The sequence below is a fragment of the Platalea leucorodia genome (assembly GCF_965183815.1).
Source record: "Platalea leucorodia genome assembly, chromosome: 4".
NCBI lineage: Eukaryota > Metazoa > Chordata > Aves > Pelecaniformes > Threskiornithidae > Platalea > Platalea leucorodia.
The window spans coordinates 7,389,212-7,414,779 of NC_138826.1; the positions used below are offsets into that span (position 1 = coordinate 7,389,212).

Here is a 25,568-nt window from a genome sequence, read left to right on the forward strand (position 1 = left end):
AAGTCCACCTGTTTTTCTCTTCTCCTTGTTAAACAATATCTGAAATACAGAATAAACCTCCAGATCCCATTTTGTAGTACCTGGACTGTGTCTCAATTAAAAATCAAGATACAAATCCTTTAGAGAGCTTGAAAAATAAAATACAATTTATCCAGAAGAGAGGAAAAGAAACTGAGGACGTTTGTGAAGCAAATTACTTTAAAAGTTAAGGGGAAAACTACAGAGAAGCTTAGATAAATAAATAAACCACGTTTATAATAGAAAAAATGTTTGCTTTATTTTGTATTGATAACTTTACTTGGTTGTAGGATCTTGAAGAATTGGATCCTGACTTCATTATGGCTAAACAAGTTGAACAGCTTGAAAAAGAAAAGAAGGAACTCCAGGAACGTCTGAAGAATCAGGAGAAAAAGGTACAAAGTAGGAAGGGTACAAAACCATTTGTGTACAACACTTTAGTTTGTGATTGTGAACTCCTGTATTGATGCATATATATGTACACACACACACACACACGTATACATACACGTATTTGAAAATGTTATTGTATAAAACTGAAAAAGGTAAATGTTGAAAAACAACTGAGTTTCTAATATCTGTGCACAAATCCGTTCTAATTAGTGGCGTTGACTTGAAAAAGGACCCTTAAGCTATATGTGAACTGAGTCTTAGTTGGGAAGACTTGTAACTGGAAGACGTTCAGGGAAGATTAAATGTTCACAGAAGGTGAGGCCATTATAGAGAAGCTAAATTTACTTAGTTGTATTAGTCCTTAGTGAAACAGAGGAAATTCCACTGCTAGAGCCCTTCTAGATGGCAGAATAGTATCTGCCTGAGACTTGGGTGACTATAATAAAGTGTGAGGAACATGTTGTCATAGTAAATAGAAATCTATAGCCTGGGCAAGGTGAAACTCAGCCAGGACTTCCAGCAGTATTCAAGAAAGAAACAGAGGTTATGTGATACAGTTGGTCATTCAAGTCACTTAGAACTGGCTTGGTACTAGAAAGTGGCAAGTTACTTAAAAAGGTTTCAATGAGGATCTTTTCTGCTGCGGGCTTGTAAGCCTGAGCAAAGTAGTAGAAAATTTAGCAGTAGAATTAGTCATCACCTGGGTAAATATGATCTACCTGGAAAGGTCAGCACAGCTTCTGGAAAAGAATTGTAAGCCATGGCTTCCTCTTGGAGTTCTCTGAAGTTGTCAAAACAAACATATGAATAAGGGTGATTTCGTTGGTGTAACTAAGTTGGATTTTCCAGAAGGCTTTTTACGAAGTTCTTCACCAAAGAAAACTTAGCAGCTGTGGGATAAAAGGAAGAGTCTTTGAATGATGTTCAGTTTAGATAGATCTAAAATACTTTATGTAGGGAAAGTGGAAAATAAGTATCCCCCAGTCTTTAGCTTTGCATATTACATGATGGGCTCCAGACTTAACATTCTTAGTCAGCAGTGAGAACTTGGTGGTTCTGCATTTCAAGCACTGTGTGCAGTTCTCGTCCCTTTATCTCAAAAAGGATGCGGTTGAACTGGATGTTTGAGAGGAGGCCAACAAGAATTATCAATGATGTGGATTAGCTTCTGTGTAAGAAATGTCTATGTAAATTAATACCCCTACATCTGAAAGACTTCTGGAGAGGGGATGTGGTAGCAGTCTATAAGAGTGTACCTGTTGTAATAGCTGATGATGGGGAGCAGTTGTTCTCGCACTGACAGCAAGGGATAGTGAACTAGGAAGCATCAAATGAAGCTAGGAGGAGTTGTGTTCAGTACTATTTGTAGGTAGAAGGTGGGTCTTCATGCTGTGAGCCGTAGACACACAGGAGTTCTTTCCAAAGTATGTTGTTGTATATGAAAAGCTTCTTTGAGTTCAAAAGGACAAGAGGAGAAATCCACAAATGCCTACTAAATACAAAAGCACTTCAACACAGGAAATCCTGGGAGCTGAAAACTGATGATGCTGAGAGAGTACTGTGTATATGCCTGCCTCTATTCTTCCGTCCTTGCCTAGGAGTGCACTTAGTTGCCAGTGGTAGAGGCAGGTTCTTGGTTAGGCGGACCTTTGATATGGTCCGACATGGTTGCTCTTATGTAATATACCAGATATATTGGAGAAGCCTTCGGATATCGGGGTTTTCTTTGGGGGATGCTGAAGACTGAGTCTTCCAGATTTGGTCTTTGCATTATGACACGCTAAAGGTATGTTATCTTTGTTTAGATTGACTATTTTGAAAGAGCGAAGCGCTTAGAAGAAATTCCTTTAATAAAGACTGCATATGAGGAGCAAAGAGTGCATGATATGGAGCTGTGGGAGCAACAAGAAGAAGAAAGGGTAAGAATTTTTTGTTCAGGTGATAAAATCCCATTAGTAATGAATGGAAAACAGTGGTTTTGCAGTGTCTTTTTTTCCCAGCTCAATTCAAGGGAAGAAGAGAAAAAGTTGGTATGAAGTGTTAACTTTGTGCTAGTGGACAGCAGTTTCTTCCACCTTGGATCTGAAAGAGGAAAAGATAATTTCTCTTTCTAGTGGCTGAGGTAGATTGAATACAAATACATAGTAAGATTTTACTTTGTAATACTTTTTATATTATCTGTTTTTAGATCACCACTTTGCAGTTGGAGCGTGAGAAAGCCCTTGAGCATAAGAACAGACTCTCAAGGATGTTGGAGGACAGAGATTTATTTGAAGCCAGGCTCAAAGCATCAAGGCGAACAGTTTACGAGGTACATGAGATATGGTATTGTAATAAAATATTACCCTGAAGTGAGGAACTAAACTCGTGATCCAGTGATTCTTCATGAAAACTAGAAACAAATTAGTATCTAGAATGGCTCAGAATCATGGAATTGTTTATTTTCTGCTTTGACTAAAAAAAAAAAACCAACCAAAACAAACAAAAAAAACCCCAAACCAAACAAAACCCAGGCTTGGACTCATTCTTAAGTATTATCGCTTATGATTTTTGACAACTTGTGGAATAACTTATATGGCAAATAGTTATCTAAAAGATAGTTAAATTATTTATTTCAATACAGCTATTAGTTGGTAAGCCTTGGGTACCATATGAGCAGCCAGCTGTATCTGTATGAGTACTTGGATTTACTGTGGTGATGGAATAATACTGACAATAATGCTGAAGCTGAGAAATAGATAGAAATAAGTGTCTATTGCTTTTTTAATCCTTTTGTTTGAATCTGGGAATTATTTTTATACTCGAAGTATTTGCTACTTCAAGTTATGTTTGCAAAATTTAATAACAAATTAGACCACAAGAGCGGGTAAAGAACTGTGCCTTTGTCCCTTGCTCTACATCTTTAAAATTCTCTGCTGAGGCTGTTAGTAGCTTTGATCATTTGGCTATGTTGCAGTAAGTACTGGTTTTAAAAAAAAAAAAAGGGGGGGGGGGGGGAGCAAAAGATGTACTTTAACATGTTAAGTAACTGCATATGATTCTTCGCAACATTATACATTACCTGAAGTTATGTATGTACTTTCCTGAAAAAGCAGATGAAGGACGAAAAATTGTGCATGCTGATTGTCTTTCTTTAAAGTAGGAGTATATTCCCTTATACGAAATTCATTGCAGAAAAGGTTGAAATGGCCAACAGGTAGTAGTTGTCTTTCAGTGGAGCAAAGTTAATAAGTTGCAGTTGTTTTGTGTTTCTGTGCAGCTTTATTTAGCAATTTGTGTAGCTGTGTAGCTCTTAAACGTTACAGTTGTAGTGGTTTCATGTGTAGTCTTTGTATTTCAGGATAAACTCAAGCAGTTCCAGGAACGGTTAGCAGAAGAGAGGCGTAATCGTTTGGAGGAACGCAAGAAACAACGCAAAGAGGAGAGACGCATTACTTATTACAGAGAGAAGGAGGAAGAAGAGCAAAGATTACGAGAAGAACAGCTGCTTAAAGGTATGATTGAGAACATGATTATTCTGTCTTTTGCATCCTTGACCCGTTCCAGATATGTATACAGCTAAATTCTGGTTTCCCTGTTTCACTGTATTGGAGGAAGTCTTTTCATGTTCAGTCAGCAGTGAAGACTATGTTTGTTCCTATTAGATACTGTACCTTTACATTTTACCTCCTAAATGCTTACACATGCAGCATAAAGATGAAGGTAAAGCTTTATAGCAGGAAGGGAAAATAAAGCAAATGAGTGCTTCGTGCCTCCCTGCCCCACTTCTCCCAGACGTGAATACTGGAGGAGATAAAGTAAGGGAGGCTAATGAAAAATTGAGTCTTTGATTTTAGTCATTTAGTTTGAGTTCTGGCCACTTGTTTGTGCACATCTTAAAGAGAACAGAAAGGGAGCATTGGTGTCAGATCAAGAACTCAAGAGTTGTAAGCGACTCACACACCTTTCTTTGTGAATTGCTTTGTCTGGTAGCCCATTTCAAGGCTTTAGAAGAGAAGAGGTGATAGGCATCCTGTAAGGGAAATTTCTTTCCTACTTGTCACTTGGCAGATGAAGATTTTATGTGTCAGAGTTCATAATCATGCAGTATTTAAAAACCAAACCAACAAAAAACAAACAGTCCTGAATATCAAATTTCTGACACTGCTAGCTGGTTTTTTTTGTTTGCTGTATTCTAAGGAAGGGATCCTCTACCATGCTTGAGGTAGTTGCTGATATTTTAGCTGGCACATTTCTGGTCTGTGCATTGAGTAAACATATGGGTATTGGAACATTTTTCTTTCCTTCCTCGCTAGCAGCTGTTGTTCAGAATGTCAGGTTAATGGATGTATCAAGATTTCCTATCCTGTTGCTTTGGAGTTAGGATGCTTCCAGAAAACCGATTTTGTGGTTAAACACATCCTGTGAAATGCTTGTTTACTTTTTTTTTTTTTTAAGGAGTCAAAGGGTATTTTGTAACCCTTCACACCCTTCCATTACAGCAAAGTAATGGAATTTATTTTGGTAAAACGTTCTATTTATTTTCCTAACTGCAGAGCGTGAGGAAAAGGAACGCATTGAGCGTGAGAAACGTGAACAGGAACAGCGTGAATACCAGGAACATCTCAAAAAGCTAGAAGAGCTAGAGAAGAAAAAACGTCAAAGAGAAATGGAGATAGAAGAAAGAGAGCGTCGTCGAGAAGAAGAAAGGAGAGGTCTGGATGACCCATTTTCAAGAAAGGTGGGTAAATACTTGAAGGTTTGTTTTCTTTTTGACTGCTCCTTCTTCTGTAGATTATGTGGAAGAAGACGGTAGTATTGTAAAATCATAGACTATTCTTTTTTTTTAAGCATAAGTAGCATAAGTGGCTAATTTAATAGTTAAGTGATTGTCACTTAGTTTCAGCTCCTTATCAGGATTCGGAGTCTGTAGTTCAGTAATAAAGTAAAACAAAGAAACTATTAAGATCTCCAATCTGTTAAAAAAACTAAACAAATAAAGACTTAAAATAAATATTGAATAAAATTTTCTTTAATGCAAAAGAGGAAGGCTATATTGGAAGCAAGTATAGTGACATATGCCAAAGTCAGGCATTAGAGTAGATACTGAAGGAAAATCCCAGACTAAACATAAAAGCATAGTTTTATATTTTATAAGAAATATGCTATAACATAAAGCATAGAAACAAGAGGTGTGTGCAACTTTCCGTTTACAAATATAAGTATTGGGGAAAACCATTATCCCAATCCAACAGGAAACAAAGTGAAAGTTATTTGCAAATAAATGTTTAATGATTTAAAAAAATATAAATGAGTACCATAAACCTTCTATGCTTCCACTTTTTGAGAGCTTATCAATAAGAGAACTAGTTTTAATTTTCTTCCACCATAGCCATTGTCTTTGTTTAATGCATACTTCATTGAGCAACACTGAAGATAAGTGATCAGAGCTTGTATAAATTGTTTTGATTATTTACCTGATAGACTATCATCACCAGTATTTTTCATATAAGAGGTACTCCTAGCTGTGGGCACTTGATGATACAGAAAAGCTGACTCAGGTTCTGAGAAAGATATCTGTACCACTTGAAAAACGCTGTTTGCAGTTTTGGGATTCTTTCTTTGCTCACCCTTGTCTGTTAGGGTCATTTCTACAATCAGGTTGTCAAAAACGTTTGAGTAGACACTCATGGAGTAGTGGGTATGCGAGATCTTGCACAACCTGTGTATTTCCCCGTATTGAAGTGTAGACTTTGACAAATAAAAACACTTTTCAAAGAGCAGTTTAAAACCAGAGGTTGTGTGAGTATGTGAAATCAGATATTTTACATGGTTTACCTAATTTGCTTCTTGTGGTAGAATTAAGGAATAAAGCAACTGTGTTAGAAATAGTTTAAATGGTTTGTCTTTGTCCAGCAATGGGGAGAGACATTTTACCTTTACTAAAAAAAAAATGTTGATTATTGCTCTGCCCTGCATCTAAGCAACCTGTGTGAATCCCAAATACCTCACTCGTTCTGTGCATTGAGGTACCATATTAAAGTGTTGTATAAACCTGGACCAAAATGGTCCCTGCTACCGAGAGCTTTTGGTTTATTCAGTTACATTTTCTGATCTGATTAGAAAGAACAAAACCAAATCATTTTTTTTAATTCATTCCTACTGTCATTGAGCAGCAGGAAAGTGAAACTGTTAAAACATCTTTTTTGTGTTAACAGGCGGTAGCTATGGCTCATTTGTAGCTATTGTTCATACACTCGTTCATAAACTCTTTAGTGTATTTGCATGTATCCTACCCTATTACTAAAGTATGTGTCACAAAGGGGACCATACTGCTTTTTAAGTCTGCCAGAAACAATAGTTAAGACCATACTAAGTTATTCAAACTCCTGATAGTTCAGTATTCTCTACAGTGTAAAAAGTGAGTTTTTAATGATATAGCATCTTCTGAAAGGAGTAAATTATATGTTGAAAATCTTCATTTTAAAATATTCAGAGAGAATGTTCCTAATTTCTTTTGACATACAGGAATCTCGTTGGGGTGATAGGGAGTCTGAAAGCTCTTGGAGAAGAGGTGGTGAGACAGAATCTGAGTGGCGACGAGCACCAGTGGAAAGGTAATCGTTGGGTTACTAAGCACCAGTTGTATTGGGCTCAAAATGTGTAGGCTCCCTTTTTAATGCTACTGCTGAAGCTGCACTGAGTAATATCTCATGCCTTTAGGTCTCCGAAAGTTACCTTCTATTAAAAAATTGCTTTGTAAGGATCTCAGAATGAGAGAGGGGTTTTATCTTGGAACTGCAGTCAGATAACATTCCTGGTTTATTTAGCTTAGATATGTGAAAGCTAGCAGACGCCTTCTGCATCTGATAAACAACTCACTTCCTTGGCTTCTTTTTTAAATGAAAAACTTCTGTCCTACTCAAGCATTGGTGTCAGTTGTATAAGTACAGAATGGGGAAGGATGATGAACAAAGGCGGGGTTCCTAGGTGATGAAACTGTTTGAGATTTTTCCAGTTAGAAAACTGACAGTAATATATAAGAATAGTAAAGTCAAAATTCAGAGTCTTAAACTGTTCAAGTCCCAGAGTGAGTCACAGAGCAGAAAATATGTGCCATAAACTAAAACAAAGTTCTGAAAGACTGTGTTGAACAGAAAAGGAAGGACTTCTGAAGGAAGACTATTCTGAAGGTACTTTGCACTTTAAAAAAAAAAAAAAAAACAAAACCAAAACAAAAACAAAAGCCAAACCACCAAACGCTTGTTCACATCTATATATTTTAGGAATTTTGGATATGTTCACTAATAATGAAGACTGCTTATGCAGTTGTAGAAAATAAGATCTTTAACATTTGTCCATCCCTCTGCTCCACAACAGGATGAGCTGTACCTAAAATATTTCTGATGATGCACGTCTAGTTGTTCTTAAAGGCCTGTGCTGATGGAGGTACCGCTGCTTGTTCCAACTGGCAGTATGTTTTATTGCTTAATTAGCCTTCCAGGTAGATAGATTTTTATAAATGTCTAACCTTAATTTCCAGTGCAGCAATTAAATCCATTACAGCTTACTCTGACTCCAGTGGAAGCAAATTAATTTATTATTTCTCTCTAGTAATTTCTTCTAACATATTTGAAGAGTATGATCTTTCGATAAACAAAAAAGTCTTCCAGTCTTTCCTTAAAAGCTGTGTTGCCATTCTTGATAATGATCCACTTTCTCGTGAATGGCAAAATCAAAAATTGGATGAAACTCCTGGGTGAAGCCTTTAACTGTTAACGTATTGCAGAATTGTTTAATCCTGCTATTTGTATGCTTCAATGTGATATTTTTTTCCACAACAGAATGATACAGGTGACCCATATTCATTTTTGAATCATTATAGCATAGAGTTCTTATGAATGTCTTGTCTTAGTCATTTCTCATTCAACTTTTGTATAAACTGAGCCGAGTGACTGCTGAGGAGTTAAAATTAGGCATATTTTGGATTATTATATAGCATGTTCAGTAAAACTTTCCTTCTCTCTTTTACTAAAAGGAATATACTGAAGAATACTAAAATTAAAATTAATGTATCTATGGAATTTTAAGTAAAGGAATGTTTCTCAATTATTTTTTTTTTTTTTCTGAACTTAAGAAATAACAAAGTAAAAGTGATGATGCTCAGACGTAATTGCAGAAGAAAGGTGTAATTCTGCATTCTTCAGTAGCCCCTAGTCTACCTTCAGTTGTATTTTAATCCTAAAGGGAAAATGTGTTGGGTACAAAGACAGCAGTGCAAACCTAACTGCGAGTGAGTAAAGTAATTCCAAAATGTATTTCTGAATCGAGTGATAAAAGCAGTAACATAGAGGACAGCGCATCCCATTTAATTTGCAGCCTGTATCTAGCTGTAAGTACAGCTATTGGATATATGCATTAAAAGTCCTTATGGATGCTAGTACAAGGAGAGAAGCTATAAAATTTGTCTTGCAGACAATTTCTCATGGAAGTGGCACAGTCCTGGCGTACATGCTGTATTGGTACACAGGTCCGTACAGTCACGGGGCAACCAGTGGTACTGTGCAGCAATCCCCAGAGTGCTGGACTCCAGGTGATCGGCACGTTCCAGTGTTCTCAGTCTTCTCCATACCATGGTTTCAGTTACATGAAAAAACAGATTACAGAAAGGCAGAAGAGTCCAGCAAGGGCTGTCTGTCTCTTGGACAGCTAGTGGCTTTATTATAACTAGACTGTGAGTATTTGCTTTGTTCCTTCACTCTGCAAGAAAGGTAGTTATCGTAAGAAACAAAAGAGGAAAGTAAAATCAATGATCTTTCTGTGATAGATGTAATAAAATTTTATAAGGAAGAGAAGAAAGTCAATCCTGATATAAAAAAATATTGCAGTTGCAGGAAAAAGAGGTTAACATAAAAGTGCTATGTAGGAGTTAAATTAAAAGCCTGTTGGTTTAGCAGAAAAAGTCATTTTATGGTGGTACCTCTTGTTCCAGTTATAAACCTGTAACAGTGGTGGACACCATAGTGTGAACTTTGCCAGCAAATTTCTGCTTTATTTGGGAAAGCTGTCTGCATGCTTTCAGGTCTTGTAGATCTGTGTGTAGGGGTTTAGAGGTTATTGAAAAATGGGTTATGTAACAGAAACTGGATTGCATTACTACCAGTGACTGCCATTCAGCAATATTCTTAATGTTCATGCATCCCTCTGTTCTTATTAATTTATCGGATGCCGTTTGACTTAATTTCAGTAAACTTTTGAAGTGGGAGTTAGGATTTCTAAAAGGGAAAGGACAAAAGCTGAAATGTGAACACTAAAGTTGTCAAATGGGAAAAAATGTAAAAACAACAGAAGAATAATTACAGTTTAAAAGTTACAGTTTAAAAATTAGAGTAGTAGTAGTTTAAAAGTGATAGTTAAAAAAATAGATTTAAAAAAATCTTAAAACCCTGAAACAGTACCTAAGTATGAATGAATTAAATACTTGTTAATTTGATAAACTTTATAACTATTTCTCTACATGTTTTTTATGTCAAAATAATCAGATTTTTCAAAGGAGAAGATTATCCAATTTGAGTCTAAATGGAAGTTAACAATCTCCATGTCTTGGTTTTATCTCAGAGCTCAATGGTAATTGCATTCTCCTTTATCCTTCCAAAACGAGGAAGTACGCTGCTCACAATTCCTCAAAAATCTTGAGATGCAGTGTTGTCACAAACTGTTGCCTCTTTGTTCTCACCTCTTGGAGTCCTACATCTGTTGTTTTGTAGCAAGTCATTGCTGTTCTTCTGTTTACATTTTAGTAGCACAGTGGATTTCTAAACCTGTGGAGGTTTTTTGGTTTGGTTTTGATTTCTTTTTTTTTTGAATCCGTGAGATTCAACTCCAGTGCAGTTTCTCTTCTCTTGCCAAGAAGCAGGCACCAGTACATCTTTATGATGTACTATTGCTTGTTTCTTTTTATGGCTGAGGAACTAGCTTAGGAAGGTTCATTTCCTGAAATAAAGAAACTAATCTGGTGACAAAGCCAAGGTTTATGGTCTCAATATATGTGTAAAATCCTCTAGACATTAAACTAAATGGCGTGTCCAGAGAAGTGACAAGAGTGGAAGGCTCTAACCGTTGTTCAGCAGTGTCTGATCTTTTCAGTGTTACAAATCCAAACGTATTTCAAAGATGAACTGATGACTTAATAGCCCAGGGAAAATTCTCACCAATTCTTTACTTCCCATGTACATCCTAGTAAGGAGCGTCTGTGCAAGCACCGATAGCTTGCCCGAGCCTGGTGCACCCCGCTTGCTGTCAGGGAGCAGCAGTGGATTGAGTCATGAGTTTACTGCGTTGTCCTGCCGTATCTAGTTGTGGATGCTTGTCAGTGAAAGTATTGGCACAGTTCCGGCCCAACAGATTGGCAAACCATATGAAAACAGGGATTGGCCTGTAGGGTTGGCATGTGCGTGAAGAAGGGGGATACCTACCTGACGGTTGCGGGTTTTTTAATACTGGTTCTTTGAGACTTAGCTCAAGTTTGTCAAATTAGGCTTGGTGTAGAAGCCAAACCTCTTCTCTGTTGTGTTACAGCAGATAACTAACAGGGGACTGTAGTTATCCCCTTCAAACTGTAGTTTTGAAGGAGGTAACAAAGTGCTCCGTCTTTACTGAATCTGTAGGGATGGCGGCCTACCACTTTCGCATAGCGATGAAGGCAATTAGAACGTGTGCATTTGAAAACTACAAGCTCTGTAAATGTGTTTGCAATCACACATCAAGTGGATACATTCAGAAACGGCCTTGAGGGGTTTGGTACTGTCGATCTAATATGTAAGGTTTTCCTGGATGTCAGCTTCTACTTTTGCTTATTCCCTATGGTTTTATAGAGATTGGCGTCGAGGAGAAGCAAGAGATGATGAAAGACCTTTCCGACGAGGAGACGATCTGCCGCGACGAGGAGACGATCTGCCGCGACGAGGAGACGATCTGCCCCGACGTGGTGCTCCAGAAGAAAAGGAACGTCCTTCCATGGAATCGATGGAGGACAGGCCGCCCAGGCGTGAAGGGGATGAGGACAGGCCACCCAGGCGTGAAGGGGATGAGGACAGGCCCCCCAGACGTGGATTGGATGAGGACAGGCCGCCCAGGCGTGGTTTGGATGATGATAGAGGGAGCTGGCGGGCTGCAGATGACGACAGGGGTCCCAGGCGTGGAATGGATGACGACAGGCCACCCAGACGTGCCTTGGATGACGACAGGCCACCCAGACGTGCTTTGGATGACGACAGGCCACCCCGGCGCGGCTTGGATGACGACAGAGGCAGTTGGCGTGCAGCAGATGATGACAGAGGACCCAGGCGTGGGCTGGACGATGACAGGCCACCCAGACGGGTGTTGGATGATGACAGGCCACCCAGGCGTGGGCTGGATGACGACCGGGGCAGCTGGCGTGCCGCAGATGACGACAGGGGTCCCAGGCGGGGGATGGATGATGACAGAGGTCCCAGGCGCGGGATGGATGACGACAGGATGTCAAGGCGTGATGATGACAGGGGACCATGGCGTAGCGCAGATGATGACAGGCTCTCCAGACGAGATGATGACAGGGGTCCGTGGCGTAGCGGTGATGATTCAAGGCCAGGTCCTTGGAGACCATTTGGTAAACCAGGTAAAATACAATAATATAATAATCTTCCCTCGAAAGCATGTGTTAACCTAGTAGATAAGGGATGTAATGTACTTGGTGCCAGAGATGGGAGAATCAACTCTGAAAATGTCTGGATTAATTTGGTTAATGTGGACGCTCCTTTACTTAGTATAATTAAACCTTTTAATTTGGTTGAATTAAAAAAAATGCAGCAGTGTTTATTGCTTGCCTGGAAGATGGCTAAAGGTCACATAGTAATGCCGGTAATTTACCTATGTGCGAAACCAAAATACACGAGTTGAATGCTCTGATGGGAAACGTTCTCACTAGGTCAGCCCGCTTTGGTCTCTTTCCCCGCCCCCTCTATACATCTGGAATTAACCTCCTAAGGAGGATTTTGATCCATCATTCAAGTGGGTCTGGTTTTGATAAGCTTTTTTTGTATACAAAGATATTCCTGTTTTTACCATTCGTTTTTTGCTTTTGCGGCTACCTTTCTTGAAAATCTAGTTTGGATTAGGTGACCTTCTGAGGTCCCTTACGATCTGAGTTACCCTATTCTTGTATAGTTTATTTCTAGTCTTAAGTCTTGTTGATGGTGACTACTACAACTGTTTCTGATAGTTTTCAGAACTGTTGATGACGTTTAAATGTTAATATGATTTTGATTTCCTGGTTCTTTTTATTCAGATTTATGTATTCACAGGCACCGCATCAGCTTTTATAGATGCTAATTCTGTAATCCAAACCCATAGAAAAGCTAGCATAAACCTCAATACTCGCACTCCAATAGCGTTCTCCTTTTTCCTATTTCAAGAGAAAGCAGGCTGCATAATAAAGAACTCCCATTCATGAATAACTGAACAATATTGCAGGATGCACTGTGTAAGTAGATGGTAAACTACAGCCATATTTTTAAAGTAGTGCTTTAAAAAGCAGTAAGTTCTTAAAAAATTTGCTTGCCTAAAACCGCCTCACTTGTACAATTTTCACAAAGGAATCTGCTGTCTAAGCTACCCCCTTTACTTCTTCCTGCACTTGTTTTGCACGAGACCCCTGAGGAATTTGTGATTTCTGATGGAAAACTGCAGGGTGTAATCAGCTCTGCTAAACTGTTGCAGGCAGTCCTGATAGATGAGGTACATATTACTGCCTTTATATTCAGCAGTTTCTACAGTGTGTTGTCTATGGCTTCCACTCCATGTGCACACTTTTTACAAGCGTCTTGAGTTGGATCCTCAGGGATCAAAACTTGAAGAACCAGTTTCTGTGAGGGAAGTAAAGGATTCTTTGTCTATAGAGAGATCAGAGGTCAGTCACAAATTCCTTTGACTGTGTTTCTTTCTTATAGGGGGATGGAGAGAACGAGAAAAGGCTCGTGAGGATAGCTGGGGGCCTCCCCGAGACTCCAGACCTCCAGGAGACCGGGAATGGGATAGAGACAAAGATCGTGATGAAAATGAGAAAGACCGTGAATTTGACAGAGAGAGAGATTTTGATCGAGATGATCGTTTCAGGCGTCCCAGGTTTGACTTCTCTGTTTAAATACTTCTGGAATGTGTCTGTTTTTAACAAAAAAAATAAAGGTGCCCTGCTGATAAAGAAATAATGTGATATCGCCTGGTGAAGGGAACAGTGATTGGTTTGTATGAAATTAAGCACTTTAAGGCAGTAAATGGATAGTGGCATTTTGGGGGCTTTTTGCTTTGTTATTTTTAAGAAGACGTTAACTGTTTACAGAAGGAATCCCAAAATGCTTTACTGCTTTTAAGTTTTGGGGGTTTTTTTTGTTTTGTTTTTGTTTTTGTTTTTTTTTTTAACTTGTTATCAAGAGAATTTCATGTTAGGCTCCAGAAGAACAGACAAGGTTTTGGAAATATGTCAGTATGTTAAATAGAGACCCACTGGGCCTGAAAATATCCGTGTTGTGATTTATGATTGCTTCTTTCCATAGCAAAGGTAAAATCTTAACATTTAGTCTTATGTTTTGAATGGCAAAAGGGATGACGCTGGTTGGAGAAGAGGACCAGCTGAGGAAACTTCTAGCTGGAGAGATTCAAGTCGCCGTGAAGAATGGGACAGAGGTGGTCGTGACATGAGAGATCGACGTGCTGATGACAGAGATCCACCCCTCAGACGAGGACCACCACTCAGATCTGACCGTGAAGAACGTACGTTTATTTTAGTGTTCCTAAAGGCTTACATTCGTTATAGGGCCTTCGTGTTACTCTGACAGTGCTAGGATGTGGTAAAATGGGAATAAGTTATATTTTCAGCCACTTAAACTCCCTTTGCATAAGCAAAGTAATAGAAAGAAGCTTTAGTGTAATTGAGAATTTTTCCTTGAATCTTACCTTTTAAAAATTGTACTGTTTTCTATTGTAGCATTTCACATCTGCAGTGGAAGGATAACATTTTAAGTATGTAGTTTTCATAGTAGGATTGTGTTCAGGGTGAATGAAATTCTTGTACTTAAATTATCAAGATAGTTGTCCCAGAAAGTAATTTCTGGCTCATTTCTTAAAACCATTAAAATGTGAGGGAAATATTTCCAAACAGGGCCTTGTGGGTTTCACACTATTAATGGCATTGCTTTTGATGAATAACCTTTTTTAATTACATACATTAACCTGTTCTAATTATGTACATTTATTAATCCTTTGCTGTGTTCTAAAAATACAGTAACAGCAAATACATTTAGCCTGAGATACCGTGTCTTCCCGTTCTGGCGTTCTCACGTTCAGGATTTCATGTGGTCTCCGCCCCGAGCGTGGGTGCTCCCGGCAGGTGGGAGGGTGCTGTCAGGCAGGCGGTCTCGGGGAGCAGCCCGGAACAGAGCACAGCGTACGGGACTTCAGTTGGCAGAAGGGCTGAGGGTTCTCAATGTGGAGGTTTATTGTTTTTAATATATCAAGAAGTTTTGGTATTTGACACAGCTTTGTTCACACATAGCTGGGGTAGAATTCTTAACATCCTTTTGGTGGAAATGAACAATTTTTCCTGTAGTAAAGGATGGTGAATGCTGTCACCACTGGAGTCGTGTCATCCAGTGCCGTTTATACCTCTGATTTCAGTAGGCTGAAGAGTAATTCGCTGTCTTTTGAGACAGTGAACACCTAAACGTTTTCCACAAGTGTGTTTAAGTTAGGATTTTTCTGTTTTCAGGGTTCAGCTGTTTCTAAGGAAATGTTTTTATGCTTTTAATTCTGATAATAATTTAAGATTATATTTTTACAGCAGAAAACCAGGTACAGCAATAGAACATTCTTATTGCAGTTACTGTGTTTTAAAGCTGACACTTGGGTTGCTCACAACAATCCTGAATCTGAAAAGAGGCTTGAGTAGTTCCTGTCCATTACTTCACTATCAAATTAAACTGCATTTGGCCGTCATCATCATATTACCTCTTGGCAAGACCGAGGATCAGTAAATCAGACTGTCGGTGCCGGGCATATTTGTTTAAACTCTTGCAGGCTGCTGGTGGAGCATGACAAAGGTTGATTTGTTGTCTTTCTGTATTTGTAGCAAGCTCATGGCGGCGTGCTGATGATAGGAGAGAAGAACGTGGAGAAGAACGTGAAACAGTTCGGCGATCAGCTCCTGCTGCTGCTGCTCCTCCAGCTTCTGCTCCCGCACCAGCATCAAAAGATCGAGAAAGAGATGGGGAGAAGGAGAAAGGTTCCTGGAAAACAGAAAAGGAGCGTGAGCCCCTTCGCCGTACTAAAAATGAGACAGATGAAGAAGGGTGGACCACTGTACGACGCTAAGTGAAAATCACAGAGTTTAACCAATGTTTTAGCTTTGATTTGGTTGAATCCACGGATTATATTTGTGGTTATAAACATTCTAAATTGGAATTCTTTAACAAATGTTTTGAGGTAACATGAAAGCATGAGCTTGAATTACTTACTCATATAGATTGATCATGCACAAAACTCACAGCAGAAGGTTGGAAATTGAATGCCAGGTTTTGAAATTTCAAATGATGCTTATTTCATGGGTCATTTGTTGCTAAAATAAAAAGAAGCAAGCCCAACAGCTGTCTTGAGCAATGCTTCTATCTCGCACCAAAACCGGCTGACCTTTTTATTTTTAGTCTTTCTTAATTTGGAATGGGGTATTATCGTCACAGAACATGCATTTGAAAACACCTCTGTTCACACAGTGGAATTACTGAAAAAGCGGAGCTAAATCAATTTCCATAATTAGCCAAAAAAGATAGAAAAAACACAAAAGCCCTCTTTTACATAAGTATCTTTGAGGGCAGGCAGTTTCCGAGAGACATATTTTATCACTATCCGAATTCAGTAAGTTGTTGAAATTTGAATGAAATACAATAAACATCATGAGCATTAGCTACACTGGGATACTTTCTGTAGATTTACTTGAATACATAACGCTTATGAGGCCATTTTGCAGTCATTGTTCCAGTAATGTATACTGCTGCAGTGTACAACCACAAAACTTCAAGCTTTCACAATTTAAGTGCTTGGTAAGCATATGGCTATGTATTTTCTGTTGCCAATATCACAGCCGCTTTTTCCATTACTGGATAATTCATACCTTTCAAGGATTTATAAATATTGTCATATTTAAAATGTGTGGTTTTGGAGAAATTGTTGAATTTTCCCCCAATTCTTTGTCTTCAGGGTCAATTCTTTCCCTTTCCAAAAAAGTGATTTGTAGTAATGGCTGTGTTGACTTCAGTTTTGGGGTGCGGTAACAACGATTAACTATCTGGTCACACTGAAGCCAACACAGAACTTGCTGCTGTGTGTTTCTTCAATGATAAATAAACAACTTAAAGGAATTAGCTGCTGCAGCGTCTTGACTTTGTAGTAACTTCTGCAGCGTACGTTCATGCAGAACAGCTGTTGAACAGCTCTTTTCTGTATGCATACCTGTTTCTGTACCAGCTGAAGGAGACCGTGGAACACCTGGGATGGTTTCTTCCTGAGAAACCTGGTTTAATTTTAATGTGTGTGAACAGAAGTTGTAATACTCCGCTGTCCTCTTCTGAGTGTTCCAGGTCTTAATTCACTTCTCAGGAAAAACTTGCTCTCGTAGTCACCTCCTGAGGGGCAGATCTTTGTGCCTTTGGAGCCTGTCCCTTCATTGCTTGTTGAGTCACAGAATTCCTTCAGAACAGTAGTCTTTGCTAAACAAACACACACGTTTCTTTGTGCCTCATAGAGTCCTACAAAGGATGGAACTAGAGAGTAGCAGAGAGCGCTTTCTGGATTTGGGGTAGCGGGTGCTGCTGCTGTTCAGCTACCAGTTGCTGTCCTTGTGTCCTGTGTCATAGGATTACAGGATCGCTCCTGTTAGAAGGGACCCCTGGAGCTCGCCCGTCCAACTTCTTGCTGCGAAGTCAGGCTGTGTTACTCAGAACCACCTTTCTCCAGTGTGGTCTTGAAAACCTCCAAGAATGGAGACTGCACAACCTTTCTGGGCAACCTCTTCCAATACTTGACTGCTCCCACAGTGAAAAAGCATAACCCTCCCTCTTTTTGGCTCCTGCCTGTTGTCTCTCATCCTGCTCAGGCACTGCTGTGAAAAGCCTGACTTCATTTTCCCGATAGCTTCCCGCCAGGGGCTGGCTGGCTGCTGCCAGTCTCCCCAGAGCCTTCCCTTCTCCAGGCTGAACAAGCCCCGTTCCCTCAGCCTTTCCTCACAGGTGGCTGCTCCAGCCCCTGACCGTCTTGCTGGCCCTCTGCTGAACTCGGAGGGGGGTGCTCTCTTCCCTCGCCTCCAGGCCTTGGTCCTCTTCAGACAGCCCGAGATCTGGGGGCTCCTGCTCAGCTTTACGCCTGCCAGGGCCCCGGAGGCATCCGAGCCACCCCCAGTCCGTCATTGCACAGCTTCTCCCTTGGCAGCACAGCACTCCGCCCTTCTCCTTGCGGAACTCCATCAGGCTCCTGCCCAGCCCATCGCGGTCCCTCTGGATGGCCGCCCTGCCCCACTGATGGCCCTCCCAGTTTGGTGTCATCCGCAAACCCGCTGACAGGGCACCCTGCCGCTGCCGCCAGGTCCTTAGAAGGGTGTGGGGCCCAGCCCCAGACAGACCCCTGCGATACCCCACTCCCAGCACAGTCCAACCCATTGACCACAACGCTGGGCCTGAACATCCAACCACTGTTTCTGCCCACCTGGTTGTCCAGCTCTCTAGGCTGTAACATCCTAACTTGGGCACCAGAATGTTCTGTGAGACAGCACCGAAAGCCTTGCTGAAGTCGAGATGGAGAACATCCAGCGCTCCTTCCCTTGTCCACAAGGGAAAGGGAATTTTGTTGTAGAAGGCAGGTGAGTCAGGCATGAGTTACCCTCAGTAAATCCATGCTGACTGTTCCCAGTCACCTTCTCCTGCGTGTGCCCAGAAGCGTGCCCTGGAGGTGACATCCTCCACCGTTTTCCCAGGGACACCACCTGGCCTGCAGCTTCTCAGATGGTCCTGGCCTTTTCTGAAGATGGGTGCAACATTTGCCTTTCTCCAGCCATCAGGGAGATGTAAAGAGTGATTATACCTCCAGTTACATATTTTTAATTTTATCTAAACAAAGCCATTTTTACACGGGGATAAACGTTAGCGACCATTGCCCCAGCTAAAGCTGTTCCCAAAGCTGTGTTCTTAACTGCGGTTATTTGAGACAGTGGTCATGTCGCCAACACATGCAGTTCTCGGGACTGGGCAGCTCGAGAAAAGATCTGCAAGATGCAAGCTTTACAGACACGCCAGTGTGTTTATTTTACTGCTTGATCATTTTAGACAAAATACTACAGCGATCAAAACCCAGTACTGACCAACAGCCAACACCTCCCATCTACTGCCATCGTTACACATTAGCACAAGGTTTGGTTACCTGGAAGTGCCGATGAAGTCAAACGCATTCTCTGTCAAGCATTGCTCTTTGACTGATTCATGCTCAGTGAAACATCTACAATTTTCAGCGAACCTTGGAAGAACACAAACCGTCACACGCTATATTTAGAAGGCAGAACTTAAGGCTGCTGCTGGTTAAGTGGATGCAAATGCTGCTCGGTTAAAACAAATCTCCAGAGCAGAGCAGGGCAGGGGATCAGCTATGAGCGGTTCGGTTTCTCTCCTACTCCAGGAGCAGCCCAGGGACTGACCCCCAGCTGGTGGGCAGCGCTGAGGACCTCAGCAGAAGTAGGGTATAGACATTTAAATTATATTTTCTCTAAAGTGCCTTTCTTCTAAAAAATAAAATCGGTATTTGATGAGAATTGGCAGGCAGGGGCAATGAATGAAGTGGTGCCGCTCCGGCCTTGGTGGCAGGGGCCTCGGCACGGTCGCGAGCAGGACCGGGAGCGCGCTGGGGAGCCACGGTGCTGCTGGCCAGCCAGGAGGCAATCCTGGACAGGAGAAGTCTTGTCTTGCTGTAAATGAAATGTATCTTTGGTGTTTTAATATCTGTGGGCTGCAGTCAGTGACAGGAACTGCTACATTTAAGCAAGTTTCCCTTCTGTAACTAAAAGGTACTGTTAAATTGTGTGAGCCTACCAAGCAGAGGTGTTGGATCAGTGGAATGCAAGGTTCAAACTGTACCCGTTATTCAGGTATGGTACCCATCCCGCGTGGTTCGCTGCAGAATTGCACGAAGCAGGCACGCAGGTGGCACAACGGGAGCGCCCGATCCTTCCTCTTTGCCATGGCAGGACCAGCCAGAGCTGAAATGCTCCACATTTTGTCTGGCCCTACTCTTAAAAAGAATTATTAATGCATTTAATTATGGTAGGCTGGAGATTCTATGAGCTATTCCGCTGCTTTTTGTTAATCAAAATGTGCCTTGCTGCAATTCAAGCTTTGTTAGTCCTTGCACTCTTGGGCAGGACGATTCACTGGCTTTGCTACATCTTTTTCCACATTTGAAGATGCAGCCTATCGCTCCTCTGCTTCGCCCGGACTATAGGCACATTAGAAGTAATTATCTTCCTCCCCACGTGACTGTTAGCAGACTACCTCCAGTATACATTAACCTATACATTTGGTGGGTCGAACTGGCACGTCTATGGGACGTACAGACATTTTACAGCCACCATGGGTTAGTGCTACGGCAGCTGCCTGGGGCACTTGGTCAGCAGCGGGACTGCGAGCAAACTCCGTCCAGGCAGGACTTTCCCTAAGGATGGGCACAGGCTTACCTGACCTCAGCTGCACCAAGTTCTCTATGCATCCAACAGTAGCTTTTAATTAGAAGTAGCTTGCTTTTTGCCACGACTAGTATCAACCGAGGATGATCATAGCTCTCCAATACTCTGTGTTCATTCCGCTTACCAAAATACCACTATGGAAAAGATTCCATCACTTACATGCTTAGGAATATTTCCCTGTAATAAAGTGATTCTCTGAAGATAAAATATTTGGTTTAAACAAGTGGCCGTAATCTTTTGATTTGCAGATGCCTGTCAAATAAATGAAAATAGTATCAGGCTTGCTTTTCTTAGACCTCTTCTGTGGAGCATGTAACAGCCTCCAACCCAGGCTGCTTTCAGATTAAGCTATTTGCTGTTCCTAGGATTTAAGTTACTCATGTAAACTGCTTCCAGTAATTTAAGGAATCAAAGTAACACTCTAAGCACTATCTATTGTAATAAGCTTTTCCGAGCGAGAACAAGCATGTTTCTGCTTACTCAGTGCCACAAGGAGCGTGCTGGTGCACAGCAAATGGCAGCAGCCTACTTAAAAAAACCCAAAATGTCCTTAAAGGTTGAGTCTCCGTGAGACACTGACTTGCAGAAGTTTAAAGGGCAAGTTGTCCTGTCGAATGAGCACGGAAACGAACCGAAGAGCCTTGCTCTCAGGCTGCCTTTTGCCGATTCTGAACCTTGTCATCTCCCCTCTGGAATAGTCTGGGTATTTTTTTTCCCCTACCTGGTCTTTTGAAGCTGTTACTCTACCGCCTTACCTGTTAAGGCTTTGATCAGATGCCTAACGCCGTGTAGTGGCTACGACAGGCAGCTCTTGGCCTTCCCACAGCAAGGCTGCAAGTACGCGCATCGGACGCGAGGAACCGGGAGCGACCGGCAGCGGCGGGGGCCCTCGACACAACCGTTCTCCTCTTACCCGGGCAGAGGGAAGAAACAGGCACCGCTGACGGCCAGCGCCATCCAGGGCAGGGATCTTCTGGTGTCTTGACAAATTTCCAGGCGTTGCAATAGGGCTGTTGCTACACCGTAGCGTCATGTACAGACCGGGGAGGAGGGGTGGGTACATCGCAAACGCTGCGAGCAGCACCTACGATCCCACCCTGCCAGAATTACCCCTCCGAAAACACCTGAGGAAGCTTTTCTTAGATCTTTCTTGCTTTTGTGTCCAGTAACAGTCAACTGCATTAAAATGCATGTGCTGATCAAGCCTCCCACAAGGAGGTAACGGAGGTACAGAAGAAAACTCTTGCCACAGCATCACACCCGAGCTCGATTCTAACGTGCGGTGGGTACGGATTCAACCTATGTGGACCAGGCATCACAAAACCAAACCCATCTGACTTCTAACAGCTTAGAAGAGCCCGTGGTGCGAGCCCCACAGAACGAGAGCCAATACGCAATGATGTTCAGCAGGAGGAGAGGGTAGCTGCAGCCACTAAGAAATGTTATTTAATGCAAGCCCCGCTGCATTTGGTAATTAGACCTGACACCATCTTTGGAGCCATCTGATGAAGATTTAAGAGAACACTTCCACACAAAATCGGTTTCTCCCTCCTAATTGCTGCAGCTGTGAGTCAAGAGCAGTGATGAATGACGAACCCTGGGCCCTCCTTCCCAGCCCACCCTGCACATCTTCTGGCGCTGCTCCCCGCTGCCCCGCTCTCCCCCCGTCTCCCACCCTGCGGAGCAGCTTCTCAGAAGGCATCCACGCAATCCTGTGCCAGCCCCCACTTTCCTAGCTCCCTTCTTCTGCCAGGACCTGTCTCCTTTCTCATCCTCCTGGTGATGCCGCAGCAGTCCCTGCACAAGGCTCTCTTTGCCTCGCTGCTCCTGGCAGGACCGAGCACCCCTCCGTGTCCCAGGTGACAGCAAAGCCATCTACAGCACAACCCTCCCTGCACCGAGAAGCCTTTCGGCTCCGGAGGACTCCTAAGCAAACTACAAACCTGCTGCTGCTCCTTGTCCTGCCTCCGAGTCACAATAAAAGCCATTTCTGATCTCTGCAGAAGCAGTGTAGCCCTGTCTGATACTCGGTACCAAGGAACTGCCATCACCTGGGGTCCAGACCTAGGGTCCAGCATCAACCTTACGTTTTGTATAGTCTACATAGTGTTAAGGATATTTGTTAAGCACACGGGTAGATCCCTCCCACCCTGCGGTGAGTTAAAGCCACATTCTCTCAACTCTTGAAAATACGTCACCGCTCCTTCCACCGTTCTGCTACGGTCACGGCTTTCTGCTTTGTCCAGGTCTCTCCTCTCCAAAGGCTTCCCATCACCTCCCCCTTCTCCACCACAAACACAACCTGCGTCAAAGCTTATCCTCTGCCATACTTACTGCCTTTCCTTCAGCAGAAAGGGCTCAGTGTGCACCTCAGCCCGGAGTCATTACGTTCTCAAACAAGCACTTCGATGCCTTCTCCTCTCAGACCTTCCTAAAGCCACGTAGCGAACACGGGGACCTGCGAGACCAGCGCCGTCCACGCTCGCTAGCGGGACGGTCCAAGGGTGACCGTGGGGCACTGCTCTCCCATCCTGCCAGGCGGGATGCTGCGATTTCGGGGAGGCGGTGTTAATTACCAAGCGAGTAACCCAGTGCAGGTTTCATCACGATTTGCTTTTCCCTTTTTTAAGATCAGCAAAGGAAATTGCTCGGATATTTACTTTAAGACCTGAAACGCGGAGTGTTGTACCCTAATTAAATACCCTGCTATTAACAGGCGAGCCGACAGCTCTCCCGGCCGGCCCCACGGTGCAGCCCGGGGCTGAACAGCCCGGCCGGACCCCCGACGGCCGGAGCCGTGCTCGGGGGCCCGGCCCCGCTGCAGGCCCGGGGAGGCGGGGACCCCGCCAGCCCCGCTCCCTGCCCGGTGCTCGCTTTAACCCTCCTCCCCCCCACCCCGAGTCAGATCCCGCCGTAAATCCGTAAAAATCACATATATATATATTTTTTTTTTCTTACAATAAACAAATACAGTGCATCTCAGCTGCGCAATTCCCGCGGGCCAGCGCGCAGCAGACGCCCCCGGCGGCACGGCACCGGCCCGGCGCTCCCGCTCGCCAGTCTCCGCCTCTCATATATTAATGTGTGAAAGAACAAAAACCGCCATCGGCTTTAAAGACAAAAAAAAAAAAAAAAAATCAAAACAACCCCCCCCAAAACCCCAAAGGAAAACAGACGGGAGGAGGCCGCGGCCGCCCCCCGGGGTCCCGGCGCCTAACGCCCCTTCTTCCCCAGGGCGGTCCGGGCGTGTTTGAGCTGTTTGGCCGCCTGCATTTTGGAGAGGGGACAGTACTTGATGGTGTGGGCATTGTCGCCGCTGGCCCCGCAGAGGGGGCAGGTGTAGCGCCGCAGCACCGGGCAGAGGACGCGGCCGTCGGGTCCCTTGAGGATGTGGGTGGTGTAGAGGGCCACCGCCTCCTTGTTGTTCCGGCAGAAGACGCAGACCTGCAGCTCGGGTTTGAGCAGGCGGGAGGCGGCCCGCGGGTGGGCGGGCAGCCGCCCCGCCACCACCACCCCGCCCCAGGCGTGGGGGGAGCCCTCCCGGCCCGGGTGCTCCCCCGAGCAATCGAAGACCACGGCGGCGGGGCCGCCCCGCCCGGGGAAGGGGCTGAAGTCGGCGAAGCGCTCCTCCAGCAGGCCCTCGCCGTGGTGGTGGTGGTGGTGGTGGTGATGCCCGCACAGGTCCAGGTCGTGCAAGTCCAGCGCGCCCTCGAAGTACGGCCCCGCCGCCTCTTCCTCCTCCTCCTCTTCCTCCTCCTCCTCCTCGGCCGCCGCCACCACCACCGAGGGGGGCTCGGCGCCGAAGCCCTTGCCGGGGCGCAGGGCCTTGGTGATGAGCGTGGCCAGCCCCAGGTAGTCGTTCCAGGAGTTGAAGACGTTCCCGCAGGCGCTGTGACTCCGGCCGCCGTAGCGGGCGCCGGGCAGGCGCTCCACGGGCGGGAGGTGCCGGTGCTGCTCCACTTTGCCGCCGGGGAAAGCCTCCATGGGGGTGCAGCCGCCCGGGAGCGCCCGCTCCCGTCCGCGCCCCCGGACCGCGGCCGAGCACCCGCTGCCGCTGCTAATGAGGCTGACGATGCTGCTGCTAATTGCTGCTGCTGCTGCTGCTGCTGCTGCTAACCCCGCCGCGATGCTCCCGCCGCTCCCGCCGCCGCCTCTGCGAGCGCGCGGCCGCGCGAGGCGCCTCAAATAGGGGGCGGTGGCGGGAGGGGAGGGGGGCGGCCGCCGCGCTCCCATTGGCCGCCGTCCGGAGCTCCCTCTCCCTCATTGGCTGGCGGGAGGAGGGGAGGGGCGCGGCGGCGGCGGCGGGGCGCGCGCTGGCGGCGCAGGTGTGGCGGCACGTGCGGGCGGGGGCCCGATCCGGCCCCAGCGGGCCCGATCCGGGCGGTGCCGGGGCCGGCGGGAGGAGCGGGGCCGCGCCGGGGGGCAGCGCCTGCGCCGGCCGGGGACGGGGCTTTTTGTCCGCCTTCAGCGCGAGGGTGAAACAAGTTTGGTGAGGTGCGGGTTTTGGCTGGGGTAGCGTTGATTTTCTTCATAGTAGGTGGTGCGGGGCTGCGGTTTGGGCTTGTGCTGGAAACGGTGCTGGTGACGCGGGGCCGGTTTAGTCCCTGCTGAGCAGTGCTTGCACAGAGCCAAGGCCTTTTCTGCTCCCCGCCCCACCGGCGAGGGGGCTGGGGGTGCACAAGGAGCTGGGAGGCTGACCCCAGCTGACGAAAGGGTATCCCACGGCGTATGACGTCATGCTCAGCGTACAAGCCGGGGGGGGAGAAGAAGGAAGGGGGGAACGTTTAGGTGATGGCATTTCTCTCCCCAAGTCACCGTTACGCATGACGGAGCCCTGCTCTCCTGGGGATGGCTGAGCACCCGCCCGCCGATGGGGAGCAGTCAATGAATTCCTCGTTTGCTTTGCTTGCGCGCGCGGCTTTTGCTTTCCCTATTAAACTGTCTCCATCTCAGCCCACGAGTGTCCTCACTTTCACCCTTCCGATTCTCTCCCCCGTCCCACCGGGGGGGAGCGAGCGAGCGGCTGCGTGGGGCTCAGTTGCCGGCTGGGGTTACACCACGACAGGTCGTAGGCACCCCAAAATGGAAAGCCGTCAGTACCTGGCAAGCTCATTCAGGGCAGCAGGTGCCTTCCCATCGGTGCCAGTCAGCTGTGTGGGGCAGAGGCGATGTCTTCTTCAGACCCCTCTTAAGAGGTGGGTTTGGTTATTATTATCTAAAGCTAATAAAAGTTTTGGATTGGGTCTCAGATGAGGTATGTGCGCTCGCTTGAGTGCTGCTTGGGTGTGTGGAACCGCTCTGGTGGATTCAGCCCTCGAAAGGGATGGGGCTGAGCCGTGCTATGGCCACGAGCACGGCGGGTGCAGGCGGA

At 44.6% G+C, this 25,568-nt stretch overlaps 2 protein-coding genes across 3 annotated transcripts in view; one reads left to right on the forward strand and one right to left on the reverse strand.

The window, feature by feature from the left end:
• EIF3A (eukaryotic translation initiation factor 3 subunit A) overlaps nucleotides 1-15,878 on the forward strand; it is a 35,147-nt gene extending 19,269 nt beyond the window's left edge. For both annotated transcript variants that reach the window (XM_082309650.1, XM_082309651.1), the window contains exons 13-22: nucleotides 309-413; nucleotides 2,217-2,330; nucleotides 2,600-2,722; nucleotides 3,752-3,905; nucleotides 4,947-5,131; nucleotides 6,919-7,007; nucleotides 11,265-12,046; nucleotides 13,377-13,551; nucleotides 14,027-14,196; nucleotides 15,551-15,878. In XM_082309650.1, coding sequence (XP_082165776.1) covers nucleotides 309-413; nucleotides 2,217-2,330; nucleotides 2,600-2,722; nucleotides 3,752-3,905; nucleotides 4,947-5,131; nucleotides 6,919-7,007; nucleotides 11,265-12,046; nucleotides 13,377-13,551; nucleotides 14,027-14,196; nucleotides 15,551-15,792 — 2,139 coding nt within the window. In that variant the 3' untranslated portion in view covers nucleotides 15,793-15,878. The remainder of the gene's footprint in view (nucleotides 1-308; nucleotides 414-2,216; nucleotides 2,331-2,599; nucleotides 2,723-3,751; nucleotides 3,906-4,946; nucleotides 5,132-6,918; nucleotides 7,008-11,264; nucleotides 12,047-13,376; nucleotides 13,552-14,026; nucleotides 14,197-15,550) is intronic.
• Nucleotides 15,879-23,410: 7,532 nt separating this feature from the next.
• NANOS1 (nanos C2HC-type zinc finger 1) lies at nucleotides 23,411-24,293 on the reverse strand (the record flags this gene model as incomplete). The annotated part of the gene is made up of 1 exon (XM_082308045.1): nucleotides 23,411-24,293. The coding sequence occupies exon 1, from the start codon at nucleotides 24,179-24,181 to the stop codon at nucleotides 23,411-23,413; it is 771 nt and encodes a 256-aa protein (XP_082164171.1). The 5' UTR covers nucleotides 24,182-24,293.
• Between the last annotated feature and the right edge of the window lie 1,275 nt (nucleotides 24,294-25,568).